We start from the raw sequence: 27,622 nt of genomic DNA, 5'->3' as shown, positions 1-27,622 counted from the left end.
CTGTGACGAATGCATTGCACGTCCAGCTAAAAAAAAAAAAGAGAAGCTGTTCATGTGACTAAACAGGATTAACAGTAGCACAACACAGCTCTTGTTGTCTGTAGGCTGGCTGTCGAACAGCAACATTGAGATAAAACTTGGCTTCAAACTGTAAAAATTGAAAAGGACAAACTACAGAATTTCTGAGTTTTAGTGTTTTGTGACCGGCATGATTTAATTTGCACGTGTGAAATAATCAGTTAAGCACAAAACGGCTTTGGTTTAAGGTAGGAGACCACAGCAGTGAAGGCTACCGGAGGGAACGTGTGACTGAAAGGGACCAACATGTGCAGCCAGAGTACTTTGAACAATTTATTCTACATATGAATTTAGTTTAGTCTGTATTATATTCAAATAACTAATTAGACCAAATTAATTCAGCAGCACGATTAAGTGGTTTTAGTGGCTGTAACTTGAGGATTTAGTTGGTATAATGTATGGATCAGCTAGTGTAAGCTGTTGTAGAGGAAACTCGAGCAGGGACTGTGTGTAAGTTTACGCTGAGGCCCAGACGCGGTGTGGAAGCTCAGATATGCATTTCATGTGACACATGAGGCATGTCATGTTTGGTATTTTATGTCCTGTGCTGTTGTCTGACCCTGTACGTTGCACATTTGAAGCAGCACTTTCGGCCTGGTGACAGAGAGCCTTCACATCTGAAGGGAAAGATAAGACATCCTGGAGGGGGAAGTGGGCCAGAGACTTGCAGAGGGGAGATTAACACAGAAGGGTTGGGCTGAGGGTTGGCCAAAAATAACACCGCAACTATTATTCCAGACATTTTTTTCCGAGAGAAACTGCTATTTGGAGAAAGATGGAGGGAGCTGAAGCTGGGTGGGTGCTTTGTTTTCCAAAACTATATCTGCAATCTAAATGAGAGCAGAAGGGCTGAGAACTCATGACTTATGTCTCTCTGTTCACTTCTTTTACAAGGAAGATGGCTCAAATCATACTCCACAAAGGTTTATACTCTAAACTGTTAAAGGATATATTCCCAAACCGGCTGATGTCCCATATAACTTTGTGCTGACCTGGAAATTAAACGTTCACTCTAATCACAGAGGACCTTTCAGACTCGGATTAATATTTTTTTTCACAAATTCGATGCTTCTCTGTTGCTTTTCTCTTGACTCATTCTCCTTTTATTGGAGGAACAGGAAGAGACACCCACTGTAAGATGTGACCCTAATCCACACTGATGCTATGAAATGTACACCATCTTCTTGTGTTTGAACAGGATGCATCGTAATTAAATTCAAACTCAGTCTTTGGGAAATTATTCCTAATTTAAAAGAAATGGGGGATGAAATAAAAGAAGGTTTAATACTGTAACTGACTATTTGATAAAAGGGTAAAGTGCTTCTCTGTGACCAACAATGTGCATACTGACTGTTTTTAAAGTTATAATTTCTACATTACTGAAACAAAGCAGGTTTCCCCACAGTTTCCCTGTGCTGGGATCTTTTTGATTTTAAACTGGAGTATGAGATTTGGATAGCCAGTAAGTGCATGCCAGTTGAAATAAGATGCGGTGGGTCTGCCGCAGCTGACGTCCCAGTTTGGTGTTGAGAGCTTCTCTCAGATGTTGGAAAAGTGAGTGATTTATGCACCGTTAAAGGAAGACCCAGAGTTTTGAGCCGCTTGTTACTAAGAAATTGGGATTTCATTAACAAACTCGTGTCATTTTCAAACATGAGTCATGGAGAATTGGTTCAACACCTCCTTTTCTGAAGTTTCCAGGAGAGAACAATGTCACCAGTCCATCAGAGGGCCAACAGAGACGAACAGCAAACACTCACTCCCAGCGTCAATTTAGGCACCAATTAGCCTTACGAATGTTTTTGAATGTTGGGAGGAAGCTGGAGTATCCGTACAGAGCCCACACGTGCAAACTCCACACAGAAAGGCCCAAGTCGGGGTTCGATCTGGGATCCTCCTCTCAGAAAGTAAAAGGTCACAATAAGGCCATGATTCGACTCTGACAACCCCATTTGAGTCCTGAGTCTTAAAAGCTCTTTTGTTTTGTGATGATGAAAAACCTGTGAAGTAGGGCTGAGCAATTTCATCGATGCTTCGATATATATATCAATATTTTCTATACTATTTTTTTTTTTTTTTTTTCTTTTTCTTTCGTCAAGCTAAAAAAGTTGTCAAAGAATCTGTTCAGAACAGGGCATTTGCTGCACTTTTTAACTCCATTGTTCATTGTAATACTGAACTTTATTTACTTTTCAAAGGTTTGGAAGCTAGTTTCAATAAATGAAACTGATTTTCTCACCACATCTTTTATTCACTTTGTCCAGCACTTGCAAGCTGTAGACTCCATCTGTCCAGTCAGAGCTAAATATTGCGTAATTAATGTTTTCAGTTCGATAAATCCTATCCACTTTATTTATAAAGCACAGTTTAAATACAAAGGTTTCCAAATAAAACATAATAAATAAATAGACTGTCAACCCCACCCCAAATAAAATATCTGTGTACATAAAATCAACAGCCTACTTGGTATTAAAAGCCAAGGAAAAGAGGTGCATTTTCAGAAGAGTTTTAAAATGAGACGGTAAGGAGGCCTGTCTAATGTGCAGTGGCAGTTCATTCCATAATTTGGGCGCTGGGTGTGTAGGGGTGCAGAAGTTCAGAGAGGTACACTGGGGCAAGACCATTTAGGGATTCAAAAGCAAATAATAGAATTTTAAAAGAAATTCTAAAATGGACAGGTAGCCTGTGGAGTGAGGCTAAAATCGGTGAAATGTGCTCAAACTTTCTTGTGCCAGTTAAAAAACGTGCAGCTGCGTTTTGTACAAGTTGGAGACGTGCAATGGAGGACCCACTAACCCCCGTATACAGTGCATTGCAGTAATCTAGCCGTGTGGTCACAAAGGCGTGAATTACTGCTTCAAGGTGCTGTCTCTGGAGAAAAGGTTTTATTTTTGCTAACTGCCTTAACTGGAAGAAACTTGCTTTCACCACAGCTCTAATATGAGTGTCAGTGGCACACTCACAAGATTTCACCAAAATGACACTGTCCCTTTAAAATCTTTTCACTAAATGACTTGATTGTATCGTATTGTGACATTAGTGTTGCATCGTGACATTAGTGTGTCGTACCGTGACATTAGTGCGTCGTATCGTGACATTAGTGTGTCGTATCGTGACATTAGTGTGTCGTATCGTGGCATTAGTGTGTCGTATCGTGACAGTGCGTCGTATCGTGACATTAGTGCATCGTATCGTGACAGTGTGTCATATTGTGGCATTAGTGCGTCGTACCGTGACATTAGTGTGTCGTATCGTGGCATTAGTGTGTCGTATCGTGACATTAGTGCGTCGTATCGTGACATTAGTGTGTCGTATCGTGACATTAGTGCGTCGTATCGTGACATTAGTGTGTCGTATCGTGACATTAGTGTGTCGCATCGTGACATTAGTGTGTCGCATCGTGACATTAGTGTGTCGTATCGTGACATTAGTGCGTCGTATCGTGACATTAGTGGATCGCTACAGCCCTACGGTGAGGATTCTTCCAGGAAAACCTCCACAGTTTTGAACATGCTGTTAACTTGGATCGCTTCTCCCATTCCTCATCTGTAATCATCAGGTTTCCTTCTGTTTTGGTCTTCATCAATTCCTCATGAAAATGTTCGAGTCTCTCTTAGCGCTCCACCACATTCACATGCTTGTTGCCAGCTTTGTGCTGGAAAGTTTGGATGCTGTGGGTTCATTGGATTGATTTTTGTGTTGAAGTAAAATCTGAACAATGATCTACATCAGGACAACTAAAGCTTTCTGGCTTCTCACAAATAATTAATTTATTCAATTAATTCAATTTAACAATTCACTTATTGCAATCCTTACATTTGACTGCAACATATTCTGTAATCTTGTCTGATTGCAGTCCTGTATGACTCCCAGAAAACGTGCTTGAACTATGTTGTTCTTCTTTCTTCCTTCCTTCTTATCCTTGCTTTGGTTTCTTTAACCTTTCCCAGTGTCTGATCATCGGTGGGGGTCCTTGTGGTCTGCGGACAGCCATCGAGTTGGCCCTGCTGGGCTGCAAAGTGGTGGTGATTGAGAAGAGAGACACTTTCTCCAGGAACAACGTGCTCCACCTCTGGCCCTACACCATTCATGACCTTAGGGGTCTCGGGGCCAAGAAGTTCTACGGCAAGTTCTGCGCAGGCGCCATCGACCACATAAGTGAGTGGAAATCCGTTTTATTTCTTCAGTACTCTCTTTATAGGTCTCATCAATAAATTAGGTCTTTACTTTCTGATCCAAGAGAAAGCATGCAAAGTAACCCGGAGCCAAACTGAAAGTAAAAATAGGGCCTACTTTACGTGTTTGCCGCTGTTTACTCTCAAAGCCAAAGTCGTCTTCACTAAAGGTGTCTTTCGTGACATTTCTCTGTATTTCATGTGTCATGGTGGTGGCTGTGTTGACTGCACCTCCCTGGTGGGATGTTTCCATTGGCACTCGAAAGCTTTTGGTAACGGTGTGGTGTATTTATATAAGTGTCCATAAAGATGAGCTCTGCTGAGTGTAGCTGTCATAACTGTAACTGTATCTCACTGTAACTTCTGCTCTGTATGTGCGGCCCTGCCTTCCTTCCTGAAAATAGGAGCTGCTGAGCCATGGCAATTCATGAAACTGTTGCAGTGTGAAATATATCAGCTGATTATTGATGCTTGGACACTAATGGGACACACAGGACATCCTTTCATCTAGGAGACGCCCAACTATTGTACTATTTAGACATTACTTCAGTCACTATTTCATTCTTTTTTTTTTTTTTTTTTTTTTTTTTTTACACTTGCCGTTTGGTATCGTTTGGGCATCTTAAACTTCTTCAGCTCAGGATTCCCCTTTAAAGTAGACTCTTACAACAGAATTTTCTAGCTTGCCAGATAACGACCTACTCCCCATTTATTCAGGGCATCAACCCCAAAGGATAAGCCAGTAGACTAAATTGATGCTATGTGTTTGTTTCCTTAGTTAAACAGCTGTTTGTGAATTGCCATCTTTCTAAATACTGTCACATTGCACAGGACTTTATTGAATTGGATTATAGTTGGATTGAATTTGGCTGCATTTACTTGAATTTAAACTTGTTTATTTTCTTTGTAACGCTCTCTGACATAACTTGTATAAAGAATTGGTACTTTGTAATTGAACTGAATATCTCAGAGACCAAAGATTTGAACAAATCTCTAATATTTGACATATTAGGAATGATGAAGGTTTGTTCAAATTCTTTCAATTTAAATTTCTTTAAAATGTAGCATAGTATATCTGAGGGACCTTGTTGCTGTTTCAAAGGCTTTCGCCAGGGTTTCCCTGGGGCCACTTTATTGTGTACAAGTTGAAATCCAGCTTGCTTACACATTGCATAAATAAGGAAGCATCTTTTGTTTCTTATTTACTAAAATCAGCTGTTCTATGACATTTTTAATAATGTTTGGTTGCACCAATCTGATGTTCTAGCTTTGTATGAGTGGCAGTGCTATTACAGCCCTGCCATCCACTCGTACTCTGCAACTTGTTCTTCTTGAGAATCCTGATGTTTGAATTCAGTGTTGCATCTCTGCTGCTTGTGCACAGATTCAGGTTGTTTAGTGTCGTCTTATTTGGATTAAAATAAGGCCCATATAGCAGTGTAATTTTCTCATTTGAGATGTATATTTATGCCTGTGCAGATGTGCTCCATCCTTGCTTTTATGTCTTGTTTATATTGGAGTTTACAGCATGTGCACATGTGCTGACTCTAGGTATCCGCCAGCTGCAGCTGATGCTGCTGAAAGTGAGCCTGATCCTGGGAGTGGAGATCCACGTCAATGTGGAGTTCTCAAAGCTCCTGGAGCCACCAGAGGAGCAGACCGATGACAGTAAGTCTGTCCCTGTGACGAAGAACTTCTTCCATGCTGTGTATTTTTATCTGGTTCTCACCTCTTTAAAGACCAGAATCAGTTTCAGGGCAGGAGTTTAGTTTAGTGGCTGGTGAATATTTATTCCTCCTGAATATACGGTGTCTGCATGTGAAAGGATCATGACTGGCAGTGACACACAGGGACTCGCCTGCATATCTCTATATATGGAAGGTTTGATGTATGTAACACATGCTGAAATCATCAGAAATGTTCCTGGAGGGTGGACAAAAGCTATTTATGGACTCTGTCTTAGTTATATTTTAGTTGAGCTCGGAGGTGGCTTTTCTAAGCATCCTGGAATATGTAATGTGTCCTGAAAAGAAAACAAATCCCATGGGGACATTTTCCCCGCAGCTCTCCAGAGAACACGACAAAACTATTTGCAGACTTGCAGCCCAGAAGGGCACATAGACCTAATGTGGTCAGAGAGATGAAACGGTTACTCTTTTACATCCGCACTTTAACAGAGAAGCCTGCGCCGTTTCCAGGGTATAACCCACAAATCTGTCCTCTTACCTTCCTGCCGACGTTCCCTCTCTCTCCTCACATAACCCGTTTGATTGGTGGTGTTCCTCAGGTCCTGGGTGGCGAGCAGAGATCCGGCCGTCCGGCCATCCTGTTTCTGACTTTGACTTCGACGTGGTGATTGGAGCCGACGGGCGCAGAAGCACGTTGGATGGTGAGAAATAGACCAAATGTTGGCAGCTGGTTCAAAGTGAGACCTGAGGAAAGTTTTCTCACTGACCCACATTAACAGGACATTAATCATGCGGTCAAAGCTCTTTCCATTCACTAAAGCATTTCCTGTTGACGTGGTTTCAACTGCAAGCTTAATTGTGTGTATGGAGTCTATTGTGTGTATGGAGTCTGTTGTGTGTGATGTATATTATGTGTTTAAAGGGATTTTTAAGCTCTCTGTCCAATGCAGGACTGATGTTGGAAGTTTTCTTCCTGTGTGTTCGTGTTTGCATGCTATTACATATCTTAGTTCCACCATAAACTGACTGATTATTGCTTTGGTAAACATACTCCCTAAATTGCCAACTCCTATTTGTTTTAATCAATGCTGTGAAGCTTTTGTGAACTCCTGCTGTACAGTTCAGCAGCTTTATTTGTTTGGATAGTCATGATTATGTTGCTTGAAAACCAAACTTGTAGGTTTCTTTTGTGTGGATTACTTGTTACATTTCTTTTCCTCTCTCGGCAGGTTTCAGTCGCAAGGAGTTTCGAGGGAAGCTGGCCATTGCTATAACGGCCAACTTTGTCAACAGGAACACGACGGCAGAAGCCAAAGTGGAAGAAATCAGTGGCGTGGCCTTCATCTTCAACCAGAAATTCTTTCTGGAACTCAAAGAGGATACAGGTGAGACATGGTGATGAACGTTCTATCGTTCGTTATCCGTCCAGTTAAATCGAGCTATGGTTAGAGCTCAGCTGGGCCAATTAGACTACTGCTCTATGAGGTTAACGAGTTAACCTTTTACCTCATGGACCAAAACGACTCACGAACAATTTAGCTGGTGGGGAAAAAAGAGCAGAAAAAGTTAGCACGCAGTTGAACATCTTTGCAGCTTCGTGCATTTTGTATGTGCTTTTACGCTTTATCATTATTATTTTACAATGAGATCACAGGAGCTTGAATAAGGGCAACTTGACTTCTTTCCCTTGGTTCTTGAAGACGTTTCACCTCAAAGCCGAAAGGCTTCTTCAGTTCTAAAACCAGTTGGTCCAGTAGGTTTTAGAACAGAAGAAGCTGTTTGACTGTGAGGTCAAACAGTCTTCGTTGTTGGTTTTCTGTCTCTTAAGCGACTTGTCAGCAAAGGCTGAAGAGCATCCCCTACCCTGGTTTGTTTCTCTGAGGTTTTCCTTCCCCGGGGCTCCTAACATGCATGTTTAGGAGCTGCACACCACCGTGCTGCCCGAAGGTTGAAATGCAGGTGAAATGACTTCAAGAATCAATAAAAAGAAGTTCAGTCGCCCTTATTCAAGCTCTTAGGATTTCCATGACCTGGGCCAATGAGAATCTAGGCCGACATATTACAAAAGAGATTGATGTTATCCTTTCTTTGAAGTCTCTTTTGCTACCAACTTCTTCTTCTGTTACCTCTTGGCCAGTCTGAGCTCAATAAAATGTACAGATGCAAGAGTAAAATCTAGGGAGGCACAGATACTGGTATCGGGCTGATACTATTCTAATATACTCGTTAAAGTTAACCGATACCATGAACCGATACCAATTTATTGCATGGTCAGAGGTCAGAGGCTTGTCATTTTTGTTGTATTTCTCTTAGATTGGCAGCTAGGGGAGATGTCGAGCTAATCAGGAACAGTATGGTTAGGCTAGTGAGACCAAAACCTGTCTTCCAATTCATTGCATTTTTTTTGTGGTAGAAGTATCGGCAGGTACTCAGATCAAAGTATCAGTATCGTATCGGTTTGAAAAAAAGTGGTATTGCTGCATCCCTAGTAAAAACTGATTCAGTTTTTTTTTATTTTTTTATTTCAGTCTGACTAACTTGTGTACCAGTGTTTTTAAAAGTAAGGTTCCTGTTTAAAGAATACGGTCATGCTTTCAGGAATTGACTTGGAGAACATTGTTTACTACAAAGACAACACCCACTACTTTGTGATGACGGCAAAAAAGCAGAGTCTGCTGGACAAAGGGGTCATCATAAATGTAAGTTCAGATTTGTTACTTGCTGCTTTGGTGACTTAATCAGATACTTAATCGGTGACTAAATGGTTACAGACTGTTTTTTATTTGTAATTACTGTTCTCAGTAAAGTAGTAGGACAACAAGGAAGACAACAGCTGTTTATTATCGTAACAGGTCACACTCTATACCCTATAGCTGTGGAACTACACACACATGCAGGTTATTGTGTAAGACTGCATTTATAAGTTATTTTCAAATCTTTTTTTTATTTTTTAGGAAAGTTGCTCCAACTGGTAAGTTATGTAATGGGTTTTCTTGACAAAATTAGGACTGAAACATGCACTGACGGGCCAGAAATGCACACGCAGTATTTAAAGCTGGATCCCAGAGCAGAGAGTCTAAGTGGTTGCCAGAGCAGTGAGCGATGGGTCACCATGGAGGATGATGATGATGATAAACGGGGGCTCTAATTAAAGGCTTGCTCTCTCACACCTTTCTAAAATATCTCACACACACCCACAGAAACACACACTCCCATATGTAGCAGAGATTAGACGGTAGAAATGAGACTAAATCATATTAGAAAGACTGCTTTTAATCTTCACACGCCAATTTTCTGAAAATACAAACCCACAAGTTGTGCAAGATGCACCGTGTGGGGTTGTCTCACCCACACAGAAACCCATGTGAACACTTCCCCTATACCTTTATCCTAAGGTATGTATTTTAGGCATTTATCCAGATGACTGTACTTCATCTTGTAAGGAAAGAAAAATGGTTGACCTTTGTTTATTGCAGGCCAAACGCTGTATTGCATTATGCTGGAAGAATGTTGGTTGCCCCTCTTTTACCCACTGGTTAAATAACTTAACATCAAGTTTGGCTCTTGAGAAACTGACCTATATTATTAGAAAGAGGGCTTCTGAATTTTTTGACATTTGGAGGATATTTCTGGAACTGTTGAGGGAGGGAGAATGAGATAATTATTTAATTGGTTGTTGGGAGTGCAAGCTGTATTTTTTTTTAAATTTATTATTATTTTTATTTATATGCGTTTATTTTTTATTTTAATTATTTCATATTCATTGCACAGTAATTTGCTGTCTAATTACTGCAGTTTATTGTATCTTTTTTAATCATTTAATTCTTATTTTCTTTTCTGCCATATGTTTTGGATGTTTAAATTGTTGGATGTTGTTATATTAACATGAATAACCAATAAATATGTTTAAAAAAAAAAGAAAGAAATGCATGTGAACAATGACTCAACTTGCATTGAATAGTTAGACTCACCCTAAATCTAACCATAACTTCTCTTTGTTTAACGTTGACTTTTAAAGTCTTGAACCTAACCATGAAGAACAAAGAATTCCGGGATGTTGTCTGCCTTTCTACCCCTAAAAGAGAGACCAAGTCCTCATTTCACTCTCCCCATCATGTTCTATAAGCGTCCACACATGCACACAGTTGTTGAAACCCTGCCCTGCCCTCAGTGGTCTCCATCTCAGCTTACATTGCCCGTTGCTGCTGAGTGATTTCTCCCTGCGTCAGCTGGATCACAGCCTGCACACATGTGGTCAAAACGTCCGAGGCCTCATGGTGCACTCATCACGTCGGTACCAGTTTTATTTCTAAAACGCATTCAAAACACCAGTTATATGGTGTCCCATATAACAGCAGTTCTTATGTAGGACACCATCTGCTCCACTTGTGCATGTACAAGCACAGCGTCTCAGCTGGAGGGTAATTATGAAGTTAGGGCAGAGCCAGAGCATCAAGAGACGTAAAAACTAAGCATGAAAATCAATCCTGTGACAAACAAGAAGCCAATTTTTGTTCCAGTTAAAAGACGCTTGGCTGCATATTGTACCAGCTGCAGACTGAAGAAACCACTCATCTATACCCACATCGTCTATCTGAATTGATCAAGATGTTGTTTTTTCCCACATATGATTGATTATATGAAGTCAAAGGCCCAAGAAAATGCTCAGACTCTTCTACAAAGAAGAGTTGTCCAAATGAAACGATCTCAGCTTTGCTATCATTAAGGTTTCAATGAATCCATTGTTTGTCATCTAAACAGTCCCACCAAGGCTGAAACGAATCCTTGGTTCTTAGGTCATTAAAAACTGTTGTAAACACTCAGTATTGTTTAAAACCCACCTGAAATCTGTTTCCAGACCCTCACACAGTGAGACATAACTCCATTTCTTTTATGGAACTTGTTTCTGAACCATTGCCATTATTATTTTGCCTAAAGTGCCCTGAGTGCTGGTTCTCGGGAAGTTTTTGTTTTTGACAAAGATGAAGGGATGACGAATCCTGGATGAGTCTGAGGAAGATTGTATCACTCGTGGGAACATCAGACATGTTAAGACTGATCGTTCAGCACAGTTACCGTCACATTGTGGCCTACTGGCTGACATGCTGACCTGTCCTGAACTTTGCATGCTTTTGTAGGTTAAAAAATAGTTCAATTAAGACGGTTTTCTTCTCTGTTTTGTCTTTGAATGCGCAGCTTAGAGGAAGAGGGAATTTAACTCAAAGTATTTAGTGTTGGTAGTACCCAAACATATTAAACAGGCTAATGACATACTACAGAAAGCTCATACTTTAGATTTGTGTGTTCTTAAATATTTGGTTCCAGCATATTAATGTTCTTGCTTTGCTTCATCTAACCCCGACCCTTCTTTTGAATACAGGACTACATGGAAACAGAGAGACTACTGAGTGCTGACAACGTCAACCAGGAAGCGTTGCTCTCCTACGCTCGTGAGGCTGCTGACTTTGGCACAAACTACGAGCTGCCATCGCTGGACTACGCCATCAACCACTACGGCCAGCCAGACGTAGCCATGTTTGACTTCACCAGCATGTACGCGTCGGAGAACGCCGCCTTGATCAGGGAGAAGCATGGACGCCAGTTACTGGTGGCGCTGGTGGGAGACAGTCTGCTCGAGGTATGACGGCCTGAGTTGTTGATGTGTCTTCGGTTCACAGTGCGTTGAGGCTGACGGCATGTTCTGCGCTTTCAGCCCTTCTGGCCGATGGGAACAGGTTGTGCTCGGGGTTTTCTGGCCGCCTTCGACACTGCTTGGATGGTGAGGAGCTGGTCGCAGGGAAAGAGCCCCCTGGAGATACTGGCAGAAAGGTGTGTGTGTTTCTGCTGCTCTTCCTGTAATCCAAGATTGGAGCAGTCTTATACATGTTCTGTAATTAATTTTTAATTCAGACAAAAACGTACCTTGTTTGTTGAACAGTCCAAAGCAACTATGGAGCAGATTCCTACGGCATGTGTACATCTCCTGATGAAAGCTTTTAAGGAGTTTGGTCACATGCTGACCTTTGGAAGTTCAAACATTTCTAATGTTTGGGCGACTTACAATGAACAAAAACAAAAGATGTGTTTGCCCGTAAGGCTCAAAATGCAACAAAATTATGGATGCATGTATCTGTTTTCATATAATTGGCTGTCATGTAAATTTTAGCCTTGTGTGACCGCTACTGGACCCTTCTTCCTGCTCTTACATATGTTCGTACTTCTGATAATTCTTCTGTGTTTGTTTGATACCTCATGAAGAAATCTAACAGTTTAAAGACTACAAACACAGTCGTGCTGAGCTGAGGTGTCCTGCACAGTAAATTAAGATGTAATTCCCCAACTCTCCACTTGTCCTTATCAGGTGGATGCCGTGCAGTCACTCAGTGGGGTTACATGGCACTGAAAGGATCAGATTATTGGCTAAATTGCAATAAGACTGAGTTATTCAGTTCATGTAGACACCTTAATCTGACAAGAAATTGGATCGGATTAAGACCCGAGATAACTCGATTGAAAGTCAAAATAAACCTGCTTGTAGACGCTGAAGCACGTAGTGAATTAGACTTTGTGTTCTGCGCATGCTCAAGATTTTTTCCCGGGGTCGTGAACCGGAAGTCGGAAGAGACGATATTACTGTTGTCGCCACCGTCGGAAAGAAACAAACACCGTGATGAAGAATGCTCCGTTGTGCATCGCGTTTGTACAACAAGCAGCTCATCACAGACCAAATGTAGAGGGGCGTAGCTTCATCTTGCTCTTTGTTTGCCATTTTCTCGAATACCTGAGTTTGTTGTTGTTGGTGGTGAAGAGGTCAACAGGAAGTGGTTCTATTAGCAATAGTTGGAATGGGTACAGCGCCACCTATCATTGACATGACATGCTTTGTGCCTCTGTTACGATTTATTAACCGCCATATATCCAAGGATAATTACCCTCGCTCAAATAAGGAACAACTCAGTCTTATTGTAATTTAGCCAATAATCTGATCCTTTCAGTGCCATGTGACCCCACTGAGTTTAACTAAAATCTCACTTGGATCTTTGTTTTATCTTCCTCAGGGAGAGCCTTTACCGTCTGCTGCCTCAGACCACCACAGAGAACATCAGTAAAAACTTTCAACAGTACAGTATTGACCCTTCTACCCGCTACCCCAACCTGAACTCCAGCTGCGTGCGCCCACATCAGGTCAGTCCAGCTCTCAGCAACGTGCATCAGAACACATCGTAGCTTCAGACCAAAGAAAGCGTGGGTCACCTTTTATAACATCAACTGTAAATTAAAATATTGTCTCCTCTAAATCCCTTTAAAGCACCATGTAAAAGGGTAATTTCACCAGTTATTGCGCATAAATGTTGTCAAATTGTATTTGGAAAAAAGAACCAAATTCCTCTGTCGTGTTTACCTGCAAGCACGGACTAGTTTTGAAGAAGTATGACTGCAGTCAGTGTGTTGTGAGATCAGATCTCCTCTCCCACTGTGAGGGTTAAAGTAGCTCTGCAAACTGTGTTCCAGCATGCAAACGTTTGAGCTGAAGATATTTATCCTGATACGAAGCATGCAAACATTTGCCAGCACCACCACTGAACAGGGTCGGGCTTTTTTCTTTCTGTTTTTGTCATTTTTTTCGTTCAGTTCTCAAATGTTGCTGCCAGGATATTTATGTAAACTGCAATTCTTCTGAATCCCACTCTTCTAGGTGTCAGTAGTTGGTTACAAAAAAAGGCAAAAATGGAAAATGTGACAGAGGATTGTGCTACAGGCTGCCTCGGCTACAAATCAAACTAACCGGGAAGCTCGTCAATTTAAATTTACTCATGTTTAACTGGCCAATCCATCCACTCATGTGGTTAGAACAAATCTGAGTACAAATTGGCTTTAACTATGAAATTTTGGTGATGTTATTGCCAAGAAGAGATGTGAAAAAAGGTGTGGTCTCCCTTCATCCTTCGGCTGGAAGGATCTTTAAGAACGGCTGTTCATTTGGATTGAGAAGCTCTCAAAAAGCCTTTTTTAATTAATTAATTCCTCTTATTTTTGTCCCCTCAGGTGCGTCACCTGTTCATTGATGGTCAGCAGGACTTGGGTCAGGTGGGAAAAGGAGGGCCAAAGCGAAGATCAGTCAACCTGTCCAGGAGAGGTGAATGTTTCCCCAAACTCCCCTCCAGTCATAAAAACCCTTCTAAATTATTCTATTATGCTGTAACCATTGGAAACATCCAGGTTTTTTATTTATATATATATATATATATCAGCTCCGCACTCAGCCATGAGATTACTTTACATCTGCAGGGTGCTCATGCTGCTATAAAAAGCAGACAAATATCATTAGACAAATTAGTGACGGTGACAACATGGGGCTTGTTATCTGATCATCCAATGATTCATCACTGAGATGTGAGAGCTTCCACAAAGACAGCCGTAACTTAACTCACTTTAATAAATCTGACCCGGCTGCTAATGGAGTTCACCAAGAAAGAAGACTGACATCACAGCGAGCGCTTAACCAGCCGAACAATAAAGCTGGATTACATTGCGCTCGTATGCAGGTCAGACACGATGCCTCTGAGTCACGTGCGACCCGATATGCTCGTATCATACCGGTTTAAAAACAGCACTGGGGGGGGGGCTTGTACTGATAAGTGTTATCTCAGCTGGTCCAGCTGAAGGTTCTCATTCTTTAGTCTGAAGGTAATGAAGTAGTCCTGGTGACGGTACACAACAGTTGGCTTATTTACACACTGAAAGCAGCATAAGAGCTTATTTGGAGTTATTTGGAGAGCTATTCTGTATTTGTCTCCTTTGACTCCTGAGAAGAGCATCTGTTTGCTAAATTCTTGTTGTTTTCTAGTGCTGAACATGTAGAAAACTGTTTTTTAAATCATTCATTATTCATTCTATTTTATTTATCTACTTTTCTTATTCATTATGCTATTATTAGATGTGTCTTGCTCCTGGAAATTAGGGTAATGTGTAACTAAACCTCATGTTAATGGGCCATAAAATAAAACAAGACACCAAAAAAGACTATTTTCCACTCACACTTATGAACTACTTTACCTGAAAGCAGTCATGTTTAAACTTTCTGATGGGCAATTGTCACCAGAGGTCTTTTTAATTAGATCATACTTGCATCTTTTTTTTCCCACGAGACATCAAAACAAGCTTTGTGTAACGCAACCGCCGACTCCCAGAGGTCTGACCTTGCAGATAAATCCCGATGTGTGAAGGAAACCATGTTACGCAATTTGAGGCACATCAAAGTGTGCAAGATCTGGAGAATTTCTAAGTGGGTCACTTTATGCCCTTGGCTGAATCTGTGCTCTGCTGCCAGTGTTGGTCTGGGTCAGCCCTGGGAAGTGGATCACATTTTTTAAAGAACCAACAGTTTTAACTCCACTTCAGAAACTTTCCAGTCTTGAGAAAAATGTAGCACTCTGGGAGGAGTTAAGGGGGAGGATTATATCCTTTCTGGCATGAAAAAGGTCCTTCCTTTGATGCTGTGTGTCCATCATGCCTGGGCCTCTCTGACATGCGCTTCCTCTTCTGCAGAGTCGGAGGTGCGTCCTGGCCGGCTGCTGACCTGGTGTCAGAAGCAAACTCAGGGGTACAGAGGAGTGGAAGTTACCAACCTCGCGTCTTCCTGGAGGAACGGCCTGGCCCTCTGCGCCCTCGTCCACCGCCAGAGGCCCGAGCTCATGTAAGAACACGCACAAATTATGGTCATTTCAATTTCGCACAACTGCATTTGTTGCACATTTTGCTGTACATATTTTACATATACATATCTACATATTTATATACATTCCAAACTTAATCTCTGCTAGTACTGCTTTTAAGTTGCATTTATATTTTATGGCATTTTTACATTTTATAGCATTTTTATATTCTATTTCATTTTATTTATAACCTTGTCTGTATGCTGCAACTGCAAAGTAATTTCCCAGCTGGGATGAATAAAGTACTTCTATTCTATTCTATAAAAGCGGGAAATGTTTATGGTTACTCAGGTGTAACTTTAAAAACTCATCTTTGGAAATGGTAGGAAAACAGACAGCCGTGAGCCCAGAAATGTTCTTCTTCTGTAAACCAAGTGATTCTTAAACAAGCGCCTTAAACCCCTGCTGCTCAAGCTGAACCTGCACCCTGCCGAAAGGCACTGCAGTACTGTGAAAATGTTCTGTTTTTGCTAACATCTCTCACTTTGACTCTTCTCTGGAGCAGATTAATTGATTTTCTTGAGTGATAATCAACTTTGAAGTCGAGCGGTCACTTTGCAGACGCTCCATCCGAGTGATTGTGGCGTTAGCTCTCGCTCCTAAACACGTTTGACCTACGTTTGTTTGGTCTGTTGCTTACTGACTGCAAACACACAACTGAGAAAACCAATCTAAATGCCACACTGATAACTTGGAATGACATTATCTCTTCAGGGATTTTGTAGACTAATGCACTCATGTCATCTCAGTTCCTGTCATAGCAACGAGCTACGATTCTATACTTATCAGTTTTTAAATGGGAGATGATGACATCATAGCAGTGTGGCTCTGTCGGTCCAACATTTAAACTATTATTGACTAAAGTTTGTACCTTTTAGTAGAGATCTTAATTGTTTGGGGATTCTCTGAAGTCTCCTGTCGTGCCTGAATTTCCCTTAATTCATAAATCCTCTCTGCTGCAAAGCTGTTAGCATCCTAAATATTAGCAGTGTATATATCTATATAATTCATGCATGCAAACAAACTTAATGTGTTGTAAGTGTTCATGTTAACATGCTGACGTTTAGTTTAGTTATTGTTTTTAGTTAGTTTATTATTTTTCAGAGACAAAGGTACAAAATTACATCATACCTTATGCAAAAAAATAAGCTAGTAGCACATCTCTGTGCAGATGGATGCAAAAGATGTATAGAATAACCTGGAGATAAATACTCAATCCAACATAAAAACACATGCAGTAACTGTACAAACTCTAACTGTACAAAAGAGTTGGACCTCCTGAAGATTCTTAATGGGGTTGAGGTCTGGTCTCTGTGGTCTCATGCACCCTGACCCACAGTTTGAGCCCGATGGATTCTGCCCTCAGTGTTGTATAGTAGACATGAGGCCGATACGATTCTTACTCGAGTATGCTCATCACTTTGGAAATTAAATAGATTTGGATTCATCAGAAACCACATGACCTTTTATCGTCTGCTCTAAAATCTGATCTTTTTGCTCCCGGGCGAACGGAATCTCATTTCGTCCCGATTCGCCTCACTGATGAGTGCTTTTCTTCTTCTTTAGTCCCAATACCTTGAGTTGTCCTCACATTTTAAAATTCTCTTACTTTCACAGTTGTTAAATTAAAGGATCTGAATGAATCAAGACTTTCGCCCCAACAATATTCCCTCCGCAAAGATTATAGCTCACCACTATCCTTCCAGGCTTTGATGGACAGTTCTTCACCGAATTTCAGTAGTTTCAGAACTCTCCTCAGTTGTTAGTTTTTGTGCAGTCTTACTAATAAAATTCAGAAATTGGCAATAATGAGCTTCTGCCTCTGATCTCCTAATAAATCTAAATCAACTTCATCAAATTGCATTAATTTCTTTACTAGCAGACTTTCTTTTTTCCCTCTTTTAATTGATTAATTGCTATACTTCCTTGTCTGCCACACACGTGCATAACCAGCCCACATTAGACCAGCAAGGCCGAGTCTAGTTTCCGTCACCGGTTCACAATGTAGGAGTTTTCTCTCTCTTCTTTGCAGCTGTGTGCATCTCCCTGTCTGACCTTGTTGTTGTCAACATCCCACATAAGGAGGTGCTCGTGTCAGTGCAGTTAACTTAAGTTGAAAAAAGATTAAAGGGAAAATGTCTTTAGATCCCCTCTTCGTCTGTCCTGTTCCTCCCCGTCCATCTGACCTCAGAGTCTTTAAGAGTCTTATTCTGGCAGTGCAGAGAATACAGAGGACGTGCCAAGAAACTTTTTCACACATCCCATCATCACACTGTTCTTCTTTCGATTTCAGTGACTTTGACTCTCTGAATGAGGAGGATGTGGCGGCGAACAACCAGCTGGCGTTTGACGTGGCTGAGCGGGAGTTCGGCATCCAGCCGGTGACGACAGGAAAGGAGATGGCTGCGGAAGCAGAACCGGACAAGCTGCTGATGGTCCTCTACCTGTCCAAGTTCTACGAGGCCTTCAGGAACTCGCCCAGAAACAACAATGGTCAGAGTCCTAACTGTTTTAGACTCACAGACTCTCAATAAAACTTCTCATTCTCTACTTATCACTTCAGTTTTATTAGGCTATGTATTTAGCAAAGGTGTTTGCTTTCTTATCTGTATTCGATTGTTTCTTAGTGGTAGAAACCATGAGCAGCATTGTGTTTTTAGAAGGTTAATCTACGTATTATTACTGAATAAACAACCAAGTTTGCCAGAGGCAATTAAATCAACTTATTTTTGAATATCAGGGCATGTTTTCATTTAATCCCTGAAGCCAAACTTACTGAACTTAGATGGATTGCACTGCAAACCGTCTCATAAATTTCCACAGAGTTAAGAGAGGCAACGCCCCTCTGACTTCCCAACCCGTCTGACATGAGGAAATGATTATTTTCTAAAGTCGATCCAGCATATGAGAAATTAATCTTGTTGTACGGAACAAACAGAAGGAGATGTGCTGTTAACCACCAAACATGTGAGATGCCCTGCCTAACAATTTAAACTCTCTGTTTGGAGTTTTTCTGTGTAATGAGACAACGGACGCTGCGTGTTGCTGCTGTGGACACATTCTCGTTTTATTTTTAAATTCTGTCAAACTCGGCGGAGGTTCTGTGAAATTATAGAGCCTGGATCTGCGACATGAGCTAAAGTTGCTTGTTGCACAACTGCGGTCAGGTTAGTCGCTGCCAGAGACCTGACTGGTATGCGTGCTATGTGTGTGGAAACGTATCCAGTCTCTCTGCGTAGCTGCAGAGGCCTTCATCAGTGGTTACACCACCACTGCAAGCTGCCGCCTCAGCCTCTTCTCAAAGCAGTGCTTTGTATGCTAATGTGCCAAGGAGAGCTCGCACCCAACCATCCACACCTCTGAAATGTTAGGAAAATGACCCAATTTCAGTCTCTTTTGGTGGGAATCTGCTCATGGACCTTTCAGGTTGGGGGGTTTGATTATATTTATGCAGTAACGAGGGAACACTGTGGGGATTTTGCACTACTATAATAGCCTATGGTTATTTCAAGAAGCTGCATTTGTGGTTTTGATGAATTTCTAATAATTTTTCAACTTTTGTTTCAAGGATGAGCCCTGCTTATGTTGTAGTGGATGATAACTCATTGTCTCACTGTGGAGGACTCAGGACTTCCATTTTAGGCTTCCACTTGAAGAAGACAGGCACCAAATTTCACCATCACCGTTTAATTTTCAGTTAACAAGGCCTTTTACTTTGTATATGTATGCGTGGGTTCCTCCCACCGACCAAAAACAAGCAGGTTAGGTTAATTGGCGACTCTAAATTGACCCTGAAAGCGAGTGTTGGCGTGGATGGTTGTTTGTCTCTGTGTGACCCTGTGATGGACTGGCGACATCTCCAGGGTGTGTACCCCGCCTCTCACCCAATGACAGCCCCCCCCCCCCCCGCGATAATTAAATAAATAATTAAATATCTGTAACATACCACAGAAATAATACAACAGCTCTGTTCACAGGAACTGGTTTTATAGGCCGCAGTGAGCTGCTCGACTCCACTCCAACACATAAATATCAAGTATTTGTACAACATTGTTGACTAATTTCTTTAATAAGTGAATTGTAGAAGTGATGATGAGATATCTGTTACTGTTAATAATGGCAATGCAACAGCAAAATAGTTCAAACTTCACATTTCTGGAGTAGCATAATTCTGCAAATCTGATCTGAGTAAAATCTTTTCAGAGCTTTAAAAAAAAAAAAGCCCCTAAACATAAAATCTGATGTTATTAATTGTTGTTTTGTCACATTAAAAACTGAGAAATCTAATTAATGGGGATTTCATTCTGGATGAGTCTTCCCATGTCTCGTGAAATCAAACCGACTTAATTGAATTTCCTAAAACTGAATACTTAATCTTTATTTTTGCTATTTGTATGCTTAAATCTTCTAGTTTCCAAAGAAGCAGATGAAAATGCTGAGGAATATCCATCTAAAACCAACCACAAACTGCAGAACCCGCCTCAGCCCCGAAAAAGGACACCCAGGGTAAAGTACAACACAGTCGACTTTTCTTTTCTCCTCTCTTCTGTGTCTGTGGCATTCTTTTAATCAAAGTTTAGTCCATGCTCCATTCATCACGAACACTGTTCGCTCGTTGACATTTTGGCTTTAGATTAGATGAACTAAAGCAAACATAAATCAAGGCTTTATTTGTAAAACACTGTTTTTCATTTGAATCATCGATCCCAGTTGTTAGTCTGCACCGTGATCAGAGAGATTCTTCACATCTTGATGCAATCAGCTAATAGCATCAGTCTAAAGTCTGTGTGATTGGATTTGTGTTGTTACATCCACTTTCACAGGACGACAAGAAGCTGGAAGACGACTCTGTCAACAAGAGACGGAGGAAGGGCAGCAGTTACCTCTCAGAGGTAGGTTCCGCGTCAAATCAAAACTCCTTTAATTTTTCTTCTGAAAACACAAATAAAGTTGAAAGAAGTGCGTTTCAGTCTGTATCATCATTCCGATGAAAATATAAGGCACCCTTGGTTCTGTGGTGACAGTTTATGGGTTTAAACCACCATTCGGGCCCTGTGTAATCCTGTCTGTGTCCTGAATTCTCCACAGTTGTCCTGCCACAGTGCGCCTCCTGCTGGTGAAGACGGGGAGCTGCGTGCCAACAAGGTCCGCTCCATGGCGACTCAACTGCTGGCCAAATTCGAGGAGAATTCCTCGACGGTGAAGATCCGCACCAAGGTGAAAACCGGACCACTTGAATAGTGCAGTAGCTGGTCATTGAGATGGAGCTTTGTTGCTGTGTTGATGTTTTAATTAATACATTTTTTTTTTTTTTTTTTTTTGACCAAGGGGAAATAATCTGACCCTCTTCTTTGTGATAATGCATTTTCTTTTTACTTATAATTTCTTAGATGATCAGTTACAGGGTTCCTTATTCTAGAAAATGAAGATATTTCCTTTCCTTTCCCTTCTTTTATCATCCCACCCTTGCAACAGTCTGGGGACCCATCCAGTCCCTCCTTTTCTCCTCCTGTTTCCCCTTCCGCCACCCCACCTCCTCTCTCGGATGAGGAGGATGAGGAAGAGAGGGAAAACCCCCGTTTTGCCAAACCCAAAGACACCCGCTCTCTTCCTCGTCTGCCTCCTCCTCGCCCCAAGTGGCAGGTATTCTTATCTGTTAGAGTAGTTCCTCTGTTTTTAATCTTGAAAAATAAGCAGCACATAAAATGTGGAGTATCTGTGTAAATTCTGTAAACTCATACTTTGTTGTTTCCTCTTGCTCCTCCTCTGGTTTCCAGCCTTCTGTTTACCTTCAGTTACTGGAGAATCCCAGTGCTTTTGCTCAGAAAACCAGCTTCCCCTGTCGCTCTCCATCACCCTCCTGCTCTAAGAGCCCATTAAGTTCTCCCCGCTCTCTCAGCCCTAGTGTCGCTGAACGTTATCACCCAGAATGCACCTCTCCTGATCAGTCTTCTGAGAGGTCAGAGGAGTCTGTGCAGCAGGTGAATCTCATCCCACTCCTGAACATCGTTTCATCACAGTTCTCATCACGTTTTCTCCAACTTTAACCACTTCCCGCTTTCCCTTTAGAGTAAAAACCAGAGGTTGTCATCTAGAGAGTTTGCAAAGAAGAGTATACAGGAGAGAGCTGTGCACCTCTCCTCCATGTTTCATGGGTCCAACAAACCGTCTGCTGCTCTCTCTGTGTCGCAGGTTGTGTATCTCTGCAGTTACGGACTTAAACGTATCGCTGTGAATGTTGCTGCTGCATGATGATGATAACTGCTTTTTAAAATCAGGGGCTGATGGGTGTGTTGATAAAGAGAGAATATCACTCGTAACGACTAAAGAAGTCAGTTGCTCGGCCCTAATTTGTGATGCGTTTTGCTTTTGTTTGACACCTTCAGTTGCATAGAAATGAGCCTTCTGATATTTCATCATCTTGGAGGTTTATTTGCTAATGAAATTGGCTGTGTTTGAATTAGCTGTTTCTGCTTTTTATGCAGAAAGAGTTTGAAGTGTGGATAGCGTGCTAATCCAGAAATCATAATTAACCGACTTGTTTATGCGTTTAATTTAATTTTGGGAAAAATGACGCCTGAACTGGAAGAGAAGTGGGTCTACATTTATCAAATATTTTGCTCATTACAGGACGAATCTTCACATTTAGGTTTGTTTGTGTCTCTGAATAATATCATTATATATCTGATAGTTTTGACCTGATGGGAGATTAAATATTCAGTGAAGAGGAAAAGGCAATAAGCTTCTTATAACCTTCAGAGCTTTACAACAGTGATGCATGTTCTTTAACAGCTATAATGTGTAAATTTATTTATCTTATTAACTCTCACCAGCTGCACTCAGGAAAATCTCAGATTTTTTATATTTAACAGTTAACTATCTAAAAAATACAGAAAAGACGAGTCTCTCCTTTACAGTCCTGTGCAATTGTACTGCAGATGCTTTAGATTGTTTTATTCATCACTTAATACTGCACCAAGGAGGAGTTTTATTGGCTCTTAACTCATCCTGCAGTGGATAAATTCCTACAATAGATGGTTTAGCATATCTAACCTGTAGAGCTTAAAAAGGATTATTATGTCTTATATACTGTGCAGCTTTTTTGATAAGTTTGGACCCTTTTCACACCTTTTTTGTTGAGTCACAAAGCCTTTGATTTAAGATTCGATTTCATCCTCTAACATTTGTCTGGCTCCTCCTCTTTAGGTGGACTTTTCTACCTCTTCTTCTCCACCTCCTCCTGCTCCTCCTTTGTCTTTATCTAAAAGCTCCTACCCCGTGGTCCACCCCGTCTCTGACCCCGCAGTCCAGTCCGGTTTCTCCTCTGCTCCCCCCCACTCTCCCGGAGATGAAAACAAACCAAAGATTCGCTCTTCCACTCCACTGTCTTACGCTGACTCTGAAAAGAAAAAAACGGAACAATTCTCCTCGTCCAGCTGCGAAACGTCTCCCATTTTAGTGCATGAGAGTCTGAAGATCCCCACTAACTGTGATCTTGAGAGGATAAATGAGAGTTCCTGGAGAAATGTGGAAAATGAGAAAGAAAGGGTCCACAAATCTGCTCGGGGGGCATTTGATGATAGAGAATTCATTAAAAATGGTCACAACCAGGTAACAGGCATCTGCATTTTTCAATCATTTAAAAATCCGTTCTGTTTGTAATCATTCATTATGAAACTGGTTGTCTAAAAATGTAGGAGATCGAAAAAGTTTAATGTTTTTGTAGCTCATGACTTGCAATCAAGTTTGAGTCCTGCACAATTTACACCTTCAGTTTGTGGTCGACGCACTAAACCGATTAATAAACTGTAAACCAAACTCAGAACAACAAAGTAAGTGAGATCTAAGTTTAATTCAGAATAAAGATGAAATGTTAAATCAAACTTGGGCCATTCAGACTGGACACAGCATGAGCATTGATTACATCAGTGCTTGCTTGCAGACAAATTTAGATAAACATGACATCAATGTCAATAAATCAGTATTAAAGCTAAAGGTCTAACCTGTTCTTAAGTAAGGTTACGTTGCAACACACCGAGAAGCCATTTGAGTTTAGTGTTATTAAACCATAGCTCTGCGCTGACCTGTGATTATATGCGGGGATATCTTTGCTTCTCATTTAACTGAATTTAACCAGTTATAGGCGAGCATTTCCTGTATGTGTTATGGGAGCAGAATGGCTTTATTGGTCGGTTTTTCAGCTTGTAAATTAGTCTAAATTCACACAAAATAAACAGCTTTGTAGCAGGCCTTTCTGGGATCTCTTAGTGTGTATGTGTGAAAATATATATATATATATATATACACACACACACACACACACATCTGTACACAAAAGTACAGATTGTGCAAATTGAAAGCATCCAGATTCATCTGTTTGATTTGTAAGCTGATGTATGAAAAAGGTCGCCTCTGATTTAACATGTTCCAGCCTTAAAACGCCATCTAACTACAGTAAAATCAGTAAAATGATCACCTATAAACTGTGACTCGTCATACGAGCGATATTCATTCTGGTGTTTATTCAGAGCCCAGAGAGCAGGGATTCTGAAAGCCCGAGAAGAACGGCCCCCAAATCAGTTGTTCGCTCTGAGAGTTGTCCCACTGGAGCTCCTAGTTACAGTAAAGAGGTACAAGACAATACCCCGGTTCAACTGAATTTTCTTCTTCACCATCTGTCTTATTTCTGTGATTTCCCAACTCCTTCCTCTTCTTTTTCTTTTGCACCTGACATTAACGTTAGCGTACAGTTGGAAAGGTATCGTCAGCCATAGATGCTAAAGCTCAGATGCTGGCCATCCTCTACGAGACGGACCACAGGCCCAAAGCGGCGCCGGTAAGACGCATGTGGAGGCTTAAGAGAGCTTCTAACCCCAAACCGTAACGCGGCTTGTGTGTGAAACTACCAGCATACTTTCTAAGAAGTTTGCTGTGTGTAACGTGGCGTGTGTTTAACCCAGGTTTGACTATGGGCTGTTGGACTTGTCAGGTTTCAGCTCTGTGGCTGAGAGGTGGTGTGGCTCCACACTGCAGACGAACAGGAAAGACATTAAGAGCACTGGCTGTATCTTAGTAGTGTGTGTGTATAACATTACTGCTAACACTTTGCAGTGTACATGTATCATACTTGGCTCTACGCTCCAGCCCTGTTTCCAGAGATAAACGCCATTTTTGGCTTTTTGAAACCAGAGCTGCGTTTTTAATGTTTATGTCTTAGGGGATCTTTGTGTGCACAAGAAAAACCTTTAATCAACAAACGTACATGCATTCGAAGCTCTGAGGGATGCCGGCGGTGCAAATCTGGGAGACCAGTGTTGTTTCATAGTGGATGCTGGTTTTTAATTTCATGTAAACCATCTTGTGACGACATTGTTCTTTTGTTTTCCACGTTCCTTTTGAGTTTCACAAAAACAACTTGGGTAAATGTTTGATGTTTCATGGTTTGATGCAAAGCGCGGTTATTAAAAACGAGAAGCTCCTTGCAGAGCATCAGTGATGTAACCGGACAAATCTGAAGGAAATTAAACTGGGCATTTCACATTTCCAGAAGTAAGGTTTATGTACAAAGTGAGCTTGATGAACATTTCAGGAGGAATTATTTTTGCTCTTTTACTGGTAGTTAAAAATAAATTTGATTCAGTAACTGGAAATGATTTTTGTCTACATTTTAAATGATTTTGACAGATTTTGAAAATTTAAGCACATTTTAACCAAAAAATACATCAATGTAAATGCCACAGCGTTTTATTTAGGGAGCTTAAAGATCATTTTGACTCTGGGTCGTCTTTATTTCCTCTGACATCTGCTTTAAAGGGCAGAATGCATAAATGGGGTTGTGGCGCGCTGGCTAACCACGGCCAATGCGCTCGTCAGTTGTACTAATTGAAACAGTGTTAATTTAACAGTTTTCTACGAAGTTTTGGCTGTTTAATAATTGTGGCTTTGAGTATAACTGCTTTGAAGCACTCAGAAACTAATGTTTTTTTCCCCCAAAGTTCTGTGTTTGGCTCCTGGTTCCTGTGTTGGAAATTAAAGATGTGGACAAAAGAGCCCTTAAAGATGGCAGTCTGTGGAAAAGGTTCCTGCGCTCAAAATCCAGCTTTGTGTTCACACATCAGCCAGATGTGTTCTGTGTGTTTTTGCTGTTTGTTTGTTCTTTTCTCAGGGTTCTTCTGGAGGTAAATGGCCCTTAAAACGAGCCAGGAAAGCTTTATATGAGATCTGTAACTCTCTCCTGGTCTTCTTCCCCTCAGTGTGTGGCCCGGAGGGAACTCCCTGCTGGGCTCGGCGGCAGTGACATCTGCCACTTCTGCACCAAGCGGGTGTACGTGATGGAGAGGCTCAGTGCTGAGGGCTACTTCTTCCATCGGGAGTGTTTCCGTTGTGACGTCTGTAACTGCACCCTCCGCCTGGGAGGACACACATTTGACTCACAGGAGGGTACGTTTGATTTCACCGTAACTATTGATCCTTTGATTATAACTCTGGAAGTCCTTCAGGAGGGGAGCCTTTGGTCTTTAATCTGCAAAAACAGTTAGAAACCTTTGTCCACTCGGACCTTTTTTAGCCCTTATTTTTTGTTCAAGAGATATAATTCCTACTTTGAAATGTGTTGGCTTCAGCTGACTGAATGTGTGATTTTTGTGTGTCCCTCACAGCAAAATTCTACTGTAAGATGCATTATGCCCAGCGCCAAAACGGCTCTCACCTGGGCCGGTTCAGGAGGAGACTGGTAAGAAATTCTGCTGTCAGTCTTATACAGTCTCTCCCTCAGTACTGCCTGCCAGGCACCGACCGACTTGTGAAGACTAATGACAAAGTTTTGACAGAAAAATGACAAATATTGGAAAATAAAGAGTATTTAGTTGCAGAACAAAACCTACACACATAGAAAACATTAAAACACATTTACAGTAGAAGTTGAGGGTAACACACCCTTGTCAATCAGCACTTCACAAACAGTTTGCTTAAATTCTGCTTTTCAGGCACTGTAAGACACTGGGATATCATAACTTGTTCTAACTTGTGGGAGAGGCCATAAAGGTATCCAGATAAAAATCCTTAATTACTCCACACACCAAAATATAACTGCCAACCAGAGAAAAAACATGAAGGTTTGTCTTCTTGGAGTTAAAAGATGAGCTTCAGGATGGGCCAAGGCCAAAACGACAAACAAAACTATCTACATCGGCGAGGAAAATGACCTCAACAAAGCAGAGCAAAAGAGAAGAGAATCACTTTCCTCCCTGGTCTAACAAAACAGGAGAAAATGAATGAAAGTCACACGGGAGCCCACCCCTACAAACTCCAACTCCTGAGTGTCTAAAGTTGTGTGACAAACGGTGTGGCTGCTTGGGAGGGGAGTGAGATGAGTGAGTCGCTGTCATCATCCCAGAGCTTTTCCCCCATAGCCAATCCTCTGTGAGCTCTTGTAGTTTTACCCAATCATTGCTCGGGACCTGCACACGGACATTTGCATAAATCGGACAAAAATAATTCCGATTGTCGATGCAGACAACGGGCAGGAGGAATGAGACCATAAGTTGTACTAATTGCAAAAAAAATGTAATGTTGGCTGATATTGACACATCATCGACCCAAAGGTTGCAGCCAAAAACATCTTGAACGCAGCGATAAAGAAAGAAACGAGCAGAGGGCTGTGGTTCTGTGGAGAAATACACTTTAGTGGGTGGTAAGACATGATTCTGGGGGATTGCTTTAGTAGAATTCAATGTGTTGTCTTTAAAAATACGACATATTATCGGTGTATTTGTGAGAATTAAGTGTCTCTTATGGCTCTGCAGTTCAAATCAAATTTATTTGTATAGCACATTTCATATACAAACAATTCAAAGTGCTTTACATAAAATAAAAGCATTGCAGCAGGGAGTGGAATAAGCATTAAAAATGTATAAAAGAACATAAAGAGAAACAAATAAAATCATTTAAATGAATTTAAAAACAA

General features: G+C 41.2%; 1 protein-coding gene across 8 annotated transcripts in view; it reads left to right on the top strand.

Annotated features, from left to right (window-relative positions):
* The window catches only part of mical2b (microtubule associated monooxygenase, calponin and LIM domain containing 2b), a 62,597-nt gene that overhangs the window by 18,749 nt on the left and 16,226 nt on the right, over positions 1-27,622 (top strand). For 7 of the 8 annotated variants that reach the window (XM_075470617.1, XM_075470613.1, XM_075470614.1 and 4 more), the window contains exons 3-24: positions 4,029-4,236; positions 5,805-5,921; positions 6,541-6,642; positions 7,171-7,326; positions 8,540-8,640; positions 11,322-11,579; positions 11,655-11,770; positions 13,000-13,126; positions 13,988-14,078; positions 15,491-15,638; positions 17,951-18,150; positions 20,069-20,163; positions 20,481-20,549; positions 20,746-20,874; positions 21,133-21,300; positions 21,435-21,638; positions 21,727-21,849; positions 22,864-23,268; positions 24,186-24,287; positions 24,401-24,493; positions 25,911-26,097; positions 26,316-26,389. In XM_075470617.1, the coding sequence (XP_075326732.1) occupies positions 4,029-4,236; positions 5,805-5,921; positions 6,541-6,642; positions 7,171-7,326; positions 8,540-8,640; positions 11,322-11,579; positions 11,655-11,770; positions 13,000-13,126; positions 13,988-14,078; positions 15,491-15,638; positions 17,951-18,150; positions 20,069-20,163; positions 20,481-20,549; positions 20,746-20,874; positions 21,133-21,300; positions 21,435-21,638; positions 21,727-21,849; positions 22,864-23,268; positions 24,186-24,287; positions 24,401-24,493; positions 25,911-26,097; positions 26,316-26,389 (3,273 nt within the window). The remainder of the gene's footprint in view (positions 1-4,028; positions 4,237-5,804; positions 5,922-6,540; positions 6,643-7,170; positions 7,327-8,539; positions 8,641-11,321; positions 11,580-11,654; positions 11,771-12,999; positions 13,127-13,987; positions 14,079-15,490; positions 15,639-17,950; positions 18,151-20,068; positions 20,164-20,480; positions 20,550-20,745; positions 20,875-21,132; positions 21,301-21,434; positions 21,639-21,726; positions 21,850-22,863; positions 23,269-24,185; positions 24,288-24,400; positions 24,494-25,910; positions 26,098-26,315; positions 26,390-27,622) is intronic. The other variant, XM_075470618.1, reaches the window with a different exon arrangement.

Source organism: Odontesthes bonariensis, chromosome 7 (assembly GCF_027942865.1).
Source record: "Odontesthes bonariensis isolate fOdoBon6 chromosome 7, fOdoBon6.hap1, whole genome shotgun sequence".
NCBI classification, from domain to species: domain Eukaryota; kingdom Metazoa; phylum Chordata; class Actinopteri; order Atheriniformes; family Atherinopsidae; genus Odontesthes; species Odontesthes bonariensis.
Note: the sequence above shows the minus strand (reverse complement) of the source record. Positions and strands in the feature narration are given on the sequence as shown.